This window comes from Nicotiana tabacum, chromosome 20, assembly GCF_000715075.1.
Source record: "Nicotiana tabacum cultivar K326 chromosome 20, ASM71507v2, whole genome shotgun sequence".
Classification (NCBI taxonomy): domain Eukaryota; kingdom Viridiplantae; phylum Streptophyta; class Magnoliopsida; order Solanales; family Solanaceae; genus Nicotiana; species Nicotiana tabacum.
In genome coordinates this window covers 89,793,275-89,805,857 of record NC_134099.1, presented here as the reverse complement: position 1 = coordinate 89,805,857, position 12,583 = coordinate 89,793,275, and the positions used below count along the sequence as shown (strand labels likewise).

The 12,583-nt window shown below is 36.4% G+C and overlaps 1 protein-coding gene across 2 annotated transcripts; it reads right to left on the bottom strand.

Moving 5' to 3' along the window:
• Positions 1-281: 281 nt before the first annotated feature.
• Positions 282-12,357, bottom strand: LOC107762047 (chaperone protein dnaJ 10-like). Of its 2 annotated transcripts, none has more exons than XM_016580358.2 (10): positions 11,916-12,357; positions 10,018-10,077; positions 5,469-5,551; positions 5,141-5,300; positions 3,794-3,923; positions 2,586-2,744; positions 1,475-1,653; positions 1,304-1,384; positions 1,060-1,212; positions 282-674 (listed from the first exon to the last, which is right to left on the bottom strand). In XM_016580358.2, the coding sequence occupies exons 1-10, from the start codon at positions 12,000-12,002 to the stop codon at positions 579-581; spliced, it is 1,188 nt and encodes a 395-aa protein (XP_016435844.1). In that variant the 5' UTR covers positions 12,003-12,357; the 3' UTR covers positions 282-578. The 2 variants fall into 2 exon arrangements, with proteins under 2 accessions (XP_016435844.1, XP_016435845.1); XM_016580359.2 differs by having other exon boundaries at positions 1,060-1,209.
• Positions 12,358-12,583: the final 226 nt, after the last annotated feature.

Below are 12,583 nucleotides of genomic sequence, written 5' to 3'. Positions count from 1 at the left end.
TTAAGTATTATATAAAATCCGAATACAAAAAGACGCCCACTAAGTGTAATAATAAGAATCTTCGAATTGGCTATTTCTGAAATTGAAGACCGATATAGGTCGAGATCTTGCGCACTTTGCCAAAGTGACAAAACTTTCTTTCTTGCATCAATTACTTGGTCAACTTCAAAACGTCTAACACATTTTTGAATAAAGAATTTTTTGTTTACTGTTCATAACGCGTTCAATTAGGAAGTACTCGCAAGTCTTGAGTACAAAATCAGAATAGCTCAATAACAAACTTTTCACTGGTTATAGAACATGATGAATAGACCAATGCAATATAATATTTTGCATATACAGGCCACACAAATAACACTCGAACAAATTAATTACAAAGCAGTCCTTCATGAAAGCAACATGTCCAGAAGCTTTTCTCTGCTCACCAATCCGTTCCACAAGTTTGGAATCAATGCCTTAAGTATGTGTACACACTGGATACATAAGAAGCTCAAACTCCCTCTCTTCCCTAAGAAAAAGCCATACAACAACAAGCACTACCATTCACAAGCTACATAAATTCTTCGCAAACTCCGTATCTATGCATGTCTCTGTGCACCTGGTGGTGCAGTCGGCATGGGGAAGTTATAGCTGAATTGACCACCGGCAAACTGTGGAGCCTCCACATATGGGCTCTGAAGATATGTACAAAATTGAGTGTGAATAAATAAACTACTCCAATAGTTGAGACAAATGAAAAAGGCAGTTACATGATCTTTGCTTCATTTGAGATGAATCTCAGAATATTCTCCAGACTCACTATAATGGAATATCTACCTTTTTTCTTGACAAGTACAATGCAATATATTCGACTTCGGAACACCAAAAGAAAAAGAAAATTACAATATGGGGGGGGGGGGGTGTTCTTGATGTAGTATGATGCAAAAGAGATTGGATTTGAACTTACAATATGAGGATCAAAAAGGCAATTGACCAAAAGAAAAGAAGGCCAGTAAAGGAAACAAACCCGTGCAAGATAGCTGTTCGTAAAGGAAAATGGAGCACAATCAAGAGCAGTACCTGTGATGCAAATACAGTAGAAGGCACCTCCTCTTTATTTGATGATTGTACTGACGCAGTTGAAGAACGAGAGTCATAACTCGGATCATTTCCGTCCAACTTGTGTACTTGACCGTTTACCGTCGTTTCGGTTTCATTGCCATTCTTAACCTTCTGAACATATGCAGTTCATTCTTCAGAACTAATATGTTAACTAAATGAAGGGATCACACTACATATTAAAAATATTGGTGAGCTGTAGTACCTGAAAAATTTTGCCAAGAGTTTTCAACCCCTTTGCACGAGCACGAAGCTCTTCTTTCTTCACATTGTTGTCTTGTAGAACCTAAATAAAGCAATGAATACTAAAATAACGAAATAAAAACTATACAATACAAAATAAGTCACAAACAGAACATGATTAAGCGTGAACAACCATTTGACAAACACGAGAAAGGGTGGCTTCAATATCAGCTACATTGAGCTTCCAGAGAGAATCAATCATTAACTTCTTGTGGGATTGCATATACTCTTCAAGTTCTTCCTCAGTGTAATTTCCTTCTGTACTGAGCTGCCTTTTCATGTCCTCTTGTAGCTGAATCAAAGCAATTGCACCTAGGAAGCAATGAATTTATTTTATTTCAGAAGAACATTACCATAAATATCGTAATCAAGTACCACTCTACACACGTTGGCTGGCTGGAAAAATGCGAGTTGATCACAATTACGTCAGCTATAATTGAGGACACATTATTATAGAACTTAGAAGTGATGCAAGAAAGACCCAAAAGCTTAATTTCAAACCTTGCAATTCCTTTTTGATAAGTGAATGGATTAAAAAAGACGTTTTGGAAAGCATTGATGAGGTAGAACTATTTAAATCAATGTACCATTTTTCTCTTGTACTTTAGATTGTATATCACCCAAGAAGCCAATCAGAAACGTGTAAGAGAAAGGAATAAGATTTTTCCAACAGAAAAAAAGGAAGTCAAAACACGTTAAAGATAAACACCTTCATTGCATGTTTATACCAAAAATAGACCTCACAATCCAGAACAAAGACAAAGAGGAACAATGTTCGGAAAGTATTTCCAATTTCAATTGGTCTTTACCATAGCCTCTATGTGCAGACGTCATTTCTGGTTAGTGATAGTTGTACAAGCTGAAAACTGAGAAAAAGTTTAAAACTATTTTGAACTCATATTTTTACTTCATAAAATTCCTCAGCCTGATACTCCTCTCCAAATTTGTCTATACTATCCTACTGTCAAACCTAAGTCATCTAGGTTATATGACATATCAACAGAAGCAAAAATTGGTTAAAAACAAATTTTGAACTAATCAAACCACAAAACTGAATGAAGAGGGTAAACACTGTAAGGAAGTATTTTTTCGTAAGCTTTTTGCTAACCAAGCATTCTTTCGTAAGCTCTATGCACATATTAATATACAGATTGAGCAGAGAAGGTGCAAATGGTTTGTTCATTTGGGAAATAAGAAACACAAGGTTTAACCATACAGCACTGCTTAAAGCCAGCACTATGAACCTGTTGCAGCAGTTACTTGGGATTTGATAAAATGGCCTTTGTTTCTGAACCACTCAGCAATAAATGGAACACCCAAGTATAATGCCTTCTTTCCAAGCTCTTTAGCTGCCTGCCTTGCATATATGTATCCAATTGTATTTAACATATCAACACCATAAGCTGTTACCAAATATTGAGTTGATGAGAAAAGATTCTATAATCATAGCAATGTCAATCAAAAGTCACCAACAAAATATCAAGAAAGTCAAAGCTAAAGAGTTGAGAGGGCATGCGGGAAAGGAGATTGCAGATCAACAGGGAACATAAGTTGTAGAACAAGACCAGACAGCTTCAATGGATACTTATACAACATCAGCTACTACGTGTCAATTCCAAATGAGCTGGAGTCAACTACATGAAATTATGCATCATTAATATATATCTACTCCACTTGGATCTGTTTCATTCCGATACTTAATAATTTGCTGCATCCTGACATAATATTTCGCAAAAAATCATATAATGATTTGGTAACTGCATAAGAAAAACAATCGACCCATAACTACAACATCTTGTTGGCTGCATAAAAGAAAATAGTCTCGACATAACTAATGCGACATTTGGTTGGCGGTATTAAGCTTAATATTCGCATAACTTTATGCAGGAATCTATACATTATTCTATGTGGGAAAACTATGGAATAAGAATACGCGCATTAGCAATACGTGGATAAAAGTATTTAAAAACAAAATGCTTCTAAGTAGTTAATCCCCTACATAATTATTCACTATATAACAATCCTTGCGTTATGGGTTTCACGCAAGCAAGATTACGTGACCAGGAGGTCACGGGTTCAAGCCGTGGAAATAGCCTCTTGCAGAAATGCAGGGTAAGGCTGCGTACAATAGACCCTTGTGGTCCGACCCTTCCCCGGACCCCGCGCATAGCGGGAGCTTAGTGCACTGGGCTGCCCTTTACGCAAGCAAGATTACAGGGTTTCCACCAACTTTGAGTATCATTAATCAGAAGTATTGGGTTCCTTGTTATTCCGAGAGGACACCAGAATCAATGCAAGTGTACCAACACTATTAAACTCGCAGCCGATGATACAGCTGTATATGCATATTGCTTGTACCTAGCCCCTTATGTATCAACATTTGGCAAGGTCAGAAAAGCACTTCAGTACGAAAAGGGGTTGAAGGAATAATTAGTAGGTATGAGAATATAACCTGCATTTGAAAGCCTTGACACCTCCGCTTCTGCATGACGAACAAAGTCCTCTTTATTTCCTTGTACATACAGATTAAGCCGGTCTTTCAAAGTTTCAGCAAGCTTTTCTTCCCTCTCCCTCTGAACAACCTGTGTTAGATTAAGAAGGAAAGAAGTAAATTTGTACTTGGCCATAGCAATAGTAAACACATAAACCGATACAGCTTCTACGGCATACAGTAAACTCAGACCATCTAACTCATAGTACTCCCTCCATTTCAATTTAGATGAGGTAGCTTGACTCGGCACGGAATTTAAGAGAGAAAAAAGACTTTTGAAACTTGTGGTCTTAAAAGCTTAAGGGGTAAAAGTTTTGTGGGGCCATGACATTTGTGTGGTTATAAAAGCTTCTCATTAAGGGTAAAATAGATAAAATAAAAAAATTAAGTTGAAACAGAGGGAGTAGTATCTTTTTTATCGAAAAATATGAGATCCAACAAAGTGTGATGCAAAGATGCAATGCACTGACTGTTGTGAAGTCAACATCAACTTCTTTTTGAAATATCATGCAATGTGACATCATTGATTAACTTCTCGATAATATAGTAGAGCAGGATTGGCAAATACATCATCCGAATAGTAAATAAAAGAAAACTGCTGTCTTGGAGGCGCTTTACGCCCATTAACAACAAAATGACCGCACAGGTTTTTAAAGAATATAGCTTGAAAGGCATAAGACAACTAGAAAGTTCTTGTTATGAGAATTTCAACCAGTGAATTGAACTACAAAAACAGATAAGCTGCCTGAGCAATTTGTTAGTTCGGACAATGAAAAACCAGATCCAACATATCACTCGACAGAGTTCCAATATGTCACATGCCATTCATTCTCTAAGTCAGCCAAAATATTTTTATAAAAGAAAACTTGTTATTTCTTCCGATTCCCTATTCTTCCTTAATTAATTAATGTATCATCAGTTCAACTGACACCATATAAGGCCTTATGCAGACATGTCCAAATCTTTTGAATCCTTTCCCTTAATTCACGCTTATTATATTATAGGGCCTCTCTCTCTTCTTTTCGGGAAAATAGCTTTTGTTTTAAAAGTAAAAGAGTGAGACACCGTGTGGGATTCTATGTTTAACAAATCGGCAATTAAGATCATGAACATGAATGTTGTTTCTTTCATACAAGCATATACATATAAGTGCCACTATAACCATTTCTCAAGCTCCTTCTCAGTTTTTTTATCATTTTACAAGCTTAAGCCCATATATACATGAAGTCAACAAAAATGTTAGAATTCAATTTTCATAAGCAACAATCTTAGAATTCATAAAAGCTAAATGAAAATGAAGAACTATACCCTCATTTTCTCTTGCAACTTTTTAGCATCAAAATCTTCACCTTCTGTGAAAATATCCAATGAAGCCATTGATGCCATAGCAAGCTGACCTATGTACTCCTCAAAAAGTTCACTTCCAAAAAGCATAGCAAAAATTGCTGCAGGATCAATGATTGCGTCTCTGCAAACAATTCAAACCACATAAGTTTGAATTAGCAGACAAATACTGAATGAAACATCGACATAAGAGCATACCTGTAAGTTATATATACATACTGGTCCCAAATATAAATTGTACTATGACAAATACAAATGTGCACGTATCAATACTACAAGAGCAAGAAATTACGTTGAAATTCCTGATTTTCCATGTGCATCATAGGCCTGTCGTTGAGCTGGATCGCTCAGTACTTGATAAGCCTCACCCAACACCTGCAACAAAGGAGAAAACAAGAATTTGTGAAGGCAATAGCACATGAAACCACAGAAGCTTCATTGCACAGATCATATCACTAGTTTATATCTCTTATCAGCAGGTTATATCTGACTTGAATTTTCTCCAAAAGATCTGCGGATTTGAACAAACAACTGCACTTTTTTGAGATAACAAGAATTTCATCAGTGTGAAGATAACAGCTTAGGAATAAGTTCTAAAAGTACTCTAGATACTAGGAGTCGTGGGAAACAATTGAAACCTGTTTTACAATTAAATGATAAAAACACTTATAATACAAAGATTACAAACATCTAACTAGGTTTTGACTTAGACCAGTTGACAAGCACAAAAGTGACTGGATTGTCAATCAGTTTTCAAATTTTCTCTCAACTTTAGACCCCATTATATTATTTTTTGATGAAGTAATCTTTTTATTAATGAAAGCAAAAGAAAACGTACAAGAAGTATTGCAAAACGTAGAAACCTAACAAAGAGATATGATTTTCTACAAACGACACCCAACCATTTATACAGGAAACTCGTGGGTCCACCAAAAAGTAATAAGGGATAAAAGGTTATTCCTCAAGTGTACAAAATCATTCTCTACTCCTTCAAAGCGCTTCTATTTCTCTCTTTCCATATGGTTCACATAAGTGCTAGTGGAGCAACCTCCCACGCCCTGCATCTTCTCTTCCCTCTTCCATCCAGGTAACACCAACTCTTTAACCATGTGTAGCATCAACCACTGGATTCCAAACCAACTCGATATTTCTCACCACAAGCGAGAACACTACCCGATAATGTAAAAGAGGATGACTTACTTCTTCTCTATTTTATTTTACTACAATAAACTTTCAGCTCTTAGAAATGATTACATCAGACCAAGGTGTAAGTACCACAAATAGAGGACAAATGAGAAGTCTTCTTAAAAGATTTGACTATGTCCTATATAGACCTCTAGACAATATGATGATTGAAGGAGATAAATAAGGACAAGATAAACCAAATCACACAAAAGGAAATTGTCTCAAAAGACTTATAAATCTCATCGAATCAATGTGGCTTACCTAAGACCAAATGCAATGGAAGCACTACATTCATATAGGGATACCAACTAGATGTAATTAAATTAGTTATTCGTGTATGGATAAGTGTGAGATTTAGAGAACCCTAATTTGCATTTGAAGGCAAATTATTTAGCATTAAATGAAAAGAACCTAAATAGGGTGGAATGATTATAGAAAATTCATCCCAACTGATTTGAGATCGAAGTTTGGTTGATTGATCGATTGTAACTTCCAACACTAAACTGTATTTAGAAATATGAATAGATGAGCCATACAAAATGAGATATGATAGATAAGATAGAAAAATAAAAATATGTCACTTGCACCATTAGGATTACCCACATTGTACAAGAGGAAGCGAAAAAAGCAGCATATAGCTTACATTTTGCAACTCATCCAAAAAAAACTAAATGATCAGAAGGATTCAAATTTATTTAGTTACAATTAGTGTAGGTCATATTTATTTGATACAAGATTCAAGAATATTCAAAAACTTTAGCCACAGTCACATAACTAGGCCGGTAGAAGCAAACGATGCCACGAAAATATATAACAAAAACAACAACAACAACAACAACAACAACAAACCCAATATATTTCCACAAGTGGGGTCAGGGGAGGGTAGCGTATACGCAGGCCTTACCCCTACCTAGCAAAGATAGAGAGGTTGTTTCCAATAGACCCTTGGTGCAGAAAAGGTGAGAAAGAAGAAGAGGAAGAAGAAGACGAAAAAGAAACGAGGAAGAAAAGAATAAGTAGTACTAAGTAGTAGCAACAGGTAAATATGATAATTGAGGGAGCTAAACAATATGACGTAATAAAGATCTAAGAATATGACATTACATGAGTGCTACTAATACTACTGGACGGAAAAAGAGAAACTATCAACTACCTACTAACCTTCTACCCTAATTCTCGACCTTCACACCCTCCTATCAAGGGTCATGTCCTCAGTAAGCTGAAGCAACGCCATGTCTTGCCTAATCACCTCTCCCCAATACTTCTTTGGCCTACCTCGACCTCTTCTCAGATCCGTTATGGTCAACCTCTCACGCCTCCTAACAGGAGCATCGATGTTTCTTCTCTTAACGTGCCCGAACCATCTCAACCTCGACTCCCGCATCTTGTCCTCCACGGAGGCCACTCCCACTTTGTCCCGAATAACTTAATTCCTAGTCTTATCTCTCTTGGTACATCCGCTCATCCATCTCAACATCCTTATTTCTGCTACTCTAATCTTCTGCACATAGGAGTTCTTTCCTGGCCAACACTCAGCCCCATAAAGCATCGTCGATCTAACCACTACTCTATAGAATACCCTTAAGTCTTGGCGGCACATTCTTATCACATAGAACACCGGATGCGAGCCTCCATTTCATCCATCCAGCTCTACTACAATGTGCGACATCCTCGTCAATCTCCCCGTTACCTTGGATTATAGACCCGAGATAACTTGAGTATCAAGCTTCACAACCACGTCCGCTTCATGAGTCCCTTCATTGAATTTGCACTCTAGGTATTTTGTTTTGGTCTTGCTCAACTTGAAACCTTTTGATTCCAAGATCTGTTTCCAAACCCCCAACCTTGTGTTGACCCCACCTAGCGTCTCGTCAATCAGCACTATGTCATCAGCAAATAACATGCACCATAGCACCTTCTTGGATGTCCCACGTCAGTACGTCTATCGCCAAGGCAAATAGAAATGGGCTAAGAGCTAAACCTTGGTGCAATCCCATAATCCCATCATAACTGGGAAGTGTTCTGAGTTACCTCCCATGATCCTCACCCGAGTCTTAGCACCATCATATGTATCCTTAATTACCCTAGTGTACGCCACCGGAATGCTGTTGACCTCCAAACACCTCCACAGAACCTCCCTATAGATGGTATGAAAATATAAGGATTAGAAAAGCATGTGATCTAGATGGTATCCCTATAGAGGTTTTGAAGTGTCTTTTGGTGGTGGTGGTGGGGGGGGGGGTTAGACTAGTTAGCAAATAATCTAAAATTATACTAAGAAATGATAGGATGCCCAACGAGCGGAGAAAGCGTACCTTGATTCCTATATACAAGGAAAAAATGAGATCTCCAAAGTTGTGTGAACTATCATTGTTTATCTCAAGAGCGACACGTAACCAGTTTGAATTTATGCCTATAAGATCTAAAACAAAGGCTACATCCTTGCTAAGAAGACTGATGGAAATTTTATTATAAGAGAAAGAAAGATCTACATATTGTGTTTATTGGCATGGAGAAGCGTATAATAAGTGTCAGGAAAAGTCCTTTGGTGGGTGTTGAATAAAACATTCATATTAAATATATATACGCCATAAAAGATATGCATGGAGGAGTTGTCACTAGCAAGAACAAGTGGTAAGAGATAAAAATGAGTTTTCCACAACCATGGGTTTACACCAATGATCGACATTGAATATGTACTTGCTTACCTATTTATGGACAAGCTAACTAACAATACAAAGGCTGAGGTATCACGACATATGTTGTTTGCTGAAGATATTGTGCTAATTGACCAAACTAGCAAGGATGTCAACCAAAAGTTGAACTATAGAGAAGTACAATAGGGAGTAAGAGTTTTAAGTAAGTACATGTAAGGTTGAATATATGCAATGCAAGTTTAGCCTACATAAGGAGAGAGAAGTCAAAGTACGATTAAACAAAATTGTAGTGCCTACATACGAACAATTCATATGTATACTTTGATGTTCGAGCCAAATGCAATGACGGAGGAAAATGTTATACATAGAATCAAAATGGGTGACTTTTTTAATCAAGTATAAAATTATTAATGATGGGCAAAAATACCCGTATACAAGACGTATACCAGAATGTAGAAATCCTCACAAAAATATGGTTTTCTACCAACGACACCTGATCATCTATACCTACAGCAACCTCGTAGGTGCACCAAAAATAAATATGGGAAATAGAGTTATTCCCCAAGTGTACAAAAATCCTTCTCTATAATATGATGGTTAAAATGGAGAAGTGTTACTAAAGTGTTATGTGATAGAAGGAACATACAAAAGTGAAAGGCAAGGTATATAAAACAATTGTAAGACCAATAACACTACATCGGGATGAATGCTTGGCCTTTATAGCCAAATTAGTACATAAAGATACAAATTTTAATATGAATATGTAATCATAAGATTAGACAAGATTAAAAATGACCACACATGGAAAAAGGTGCAAGAACAAATCAATGCATTACTTGATTAGTGATATTTATTGAATAATCATATGTGGAAATTCTTCTGTAAAACTGAAGCGTGCACGAGCACAAGGAATATCTTCTACTTGGAAAAACAATTAGCTGCTTAAGAATAGATCATCAAGGAGTTCTCAACCCAAAAAAAAAAGTATATTAAAGTCACCTGAAAATTCTGTGCAGCTAGAGGGTCATTTGGATTTTTATCAGGATGAACCTGCCGTGCCTGTACCACAAAGGTTAGGTTAGAAGAAAAGAAGTCATTACATGGAAAGCTAGAATGGAAGCAGAGTCAAGAATGAAATTATATAGTAAAAGGTGATTTCTAGCATAAGCAATGGAAACTAAAATTAGGAATTTATAACTCTCCAAACTTGTCTCCATTTAGTTCCAACTCTTTTCAAGTCTATGAGCTACAAATTTTAATCTTCATCACTTGTTTTTTTTGGTAGTTGTGGGTGATATGCTCGAGGGTCTATCGGACACAGCCTCTCTGCCCGTCCCGTCCAGGGTAGGGGTAAGGCTGCGTACATCTTACCCTCCACAAACCCCGTGGGAATACACTGGATCGTTGTTGTTTGTGGGTGATATGCTCATTCATGAGGCTATGAGTTCAAAAAATGAACAAAACCTAAGGCAATAACAAAAAACAAAACCATAACTGCTTGTGGGTAAATCATAATCAACTTATTCAAGTTAACAACTGGAAGCAGCAATAAAGAGCATAAATACATAGCTAGGTGAAGGCCCCAAGTTTCCGAAGTATGAATCAACACTATGACTTCCACATTGAAAAATTTTACTCAAAATATTATGGAAATCAGTCTCCAAATCAGATTGTAAAGTCCAACAGTTACTCCTTTGTTTATGAGTCGATAAGGTACGACATACAGCTGACGATTTACTCCTCTTTACCAAATATCCAACTAGCTAAACCTGGAAAAAGGAACTAAAACCACTGTCCATTTGATTAACCTTACACTGATAATCAAAAAGTCACTTTAATACCGAAAATGGTAAGAGAAGAGAAGTTAGCATAATTTACCATTCACCAAGTTTATTCCCTCAAATTTGATGGCATCATATATAGCGAGAAAAAATGAAACGTACAATGACATGAGGTTCAACATGGAAATGCTATTCAAACTTTTGGAGTCTTAGTCTTGAACTCAACGCGCATGTATCACATATAAAAGATGCCTTAAATAGAGGCTTCGTCCTCAAAGTTTACCACAATCCTTAAAAGAATTGCGAAGCTCTATTTCTTGCATGCTCCATTCCATCCATTTATAACCAAAACCTACATCCTTTTTTTGGACAGAATTTGTAATAGGAACTCTTCTATCTAAAATACCTAGACTTTATCCATTTTTTTGTTAATAAAGCTTCATTATTGTAATTATATAATCCACTCCTGATCAACTCACCACGCCAACCAAAAAGATCATCTTAATTCTCTCCACCTCTCTATGTTACTTGTCGTTCTTCGGAGCACCGACATGATTCTTGTGTGTGAGTGTGTGTTGATAAGTAACAGACAAGATTATTTATACTTGCTTAATAAAGAATCTTACTTTTTTTATAACCGAGAAATCCGCAAGGGCAAGTGGCGCACCGTTCGATATTCAATGAGAATGGGCTCAACTCCTCGCCCCTCCGCCCTTCTCCACTTAAGTACCAGGTGGCAGGATTAAACGTGTGATGTGCCTTTAGCCCGCACATCACAAGTTGCACTCTTAGTCTGTTGCCACTAGACCAAAGTCATGGGGCAAGAAATCTTACTTCTTGTACCATTTTAACTGTGTTGGGTTTAAAGGTAGCTTCAATTTCAAACACAAAACCTCTCAACTATAACTCGTTAACCATATATACCTAATTATCCGCTTTCAGCTTGAACTAGACAAGCAAGTGCTCATAGAAAAAAATCCTTTTAATTGTTCAAACCTATACTTAAAACTCTAGCCACAAAGTGTATTAACAAATTTAAAAAGAGAAATTGAAAAGGGTAAATGCAAATAACAAGGGCACTAGAAAATAAAATAAATACGTAATTCAGAGTATTACCTTAATGTAATATGCTTTTTTGATCTCAGAATCGGTGGCCGTAGGGCTGACTCCCAAAATGTCATAGTATTCCGTCTCCTTCACCATCGATCTCAATTTTTTTCAAATTGAACAATTGATTGAACCAAATTAACCGATAAGATTTGAAACTGAAGCCCTTAATAAACTGGTATCAAGTAAAAAGGGGATCGAAGAACAGAATGAGCACGAAATAGCAATCATGTAAAAATTTAAGAAAAAAAGATCGATCGTTTAATGTGCAAACCGAACAGAAGGATAAATTTTCAGAGTTTAAAGATGATGAAGAAATCGCAAGATGAGAATTGATAAGTATGGAGGCTCCTCCTGTTTGACCCTGGCTTCCGTTTGCGTTGACTAAATGCGCTATGCCAGATAGGACGGGTCCAGGTGAACCTTGGATTTCGTAATTTCAGGGGTTTCCGCGTTAAATAAGTTAGGCAGTTGGACATAAAAATTGTAATTTTTGAAGCAAAAAGTATATATTTTGAGAAAAGTTGAGAAAGTATTTGAAATTTTAAATTCTGTTTAGATATGCATTTCATTTGAGAAATATTATAATTTTATGGAAGAAAATTAAGTTTTACTTGAAAAAAATAAAGATAAAAATTACTTTTTCAAATTTATACTCATCTTCAAAAAAATCAAAA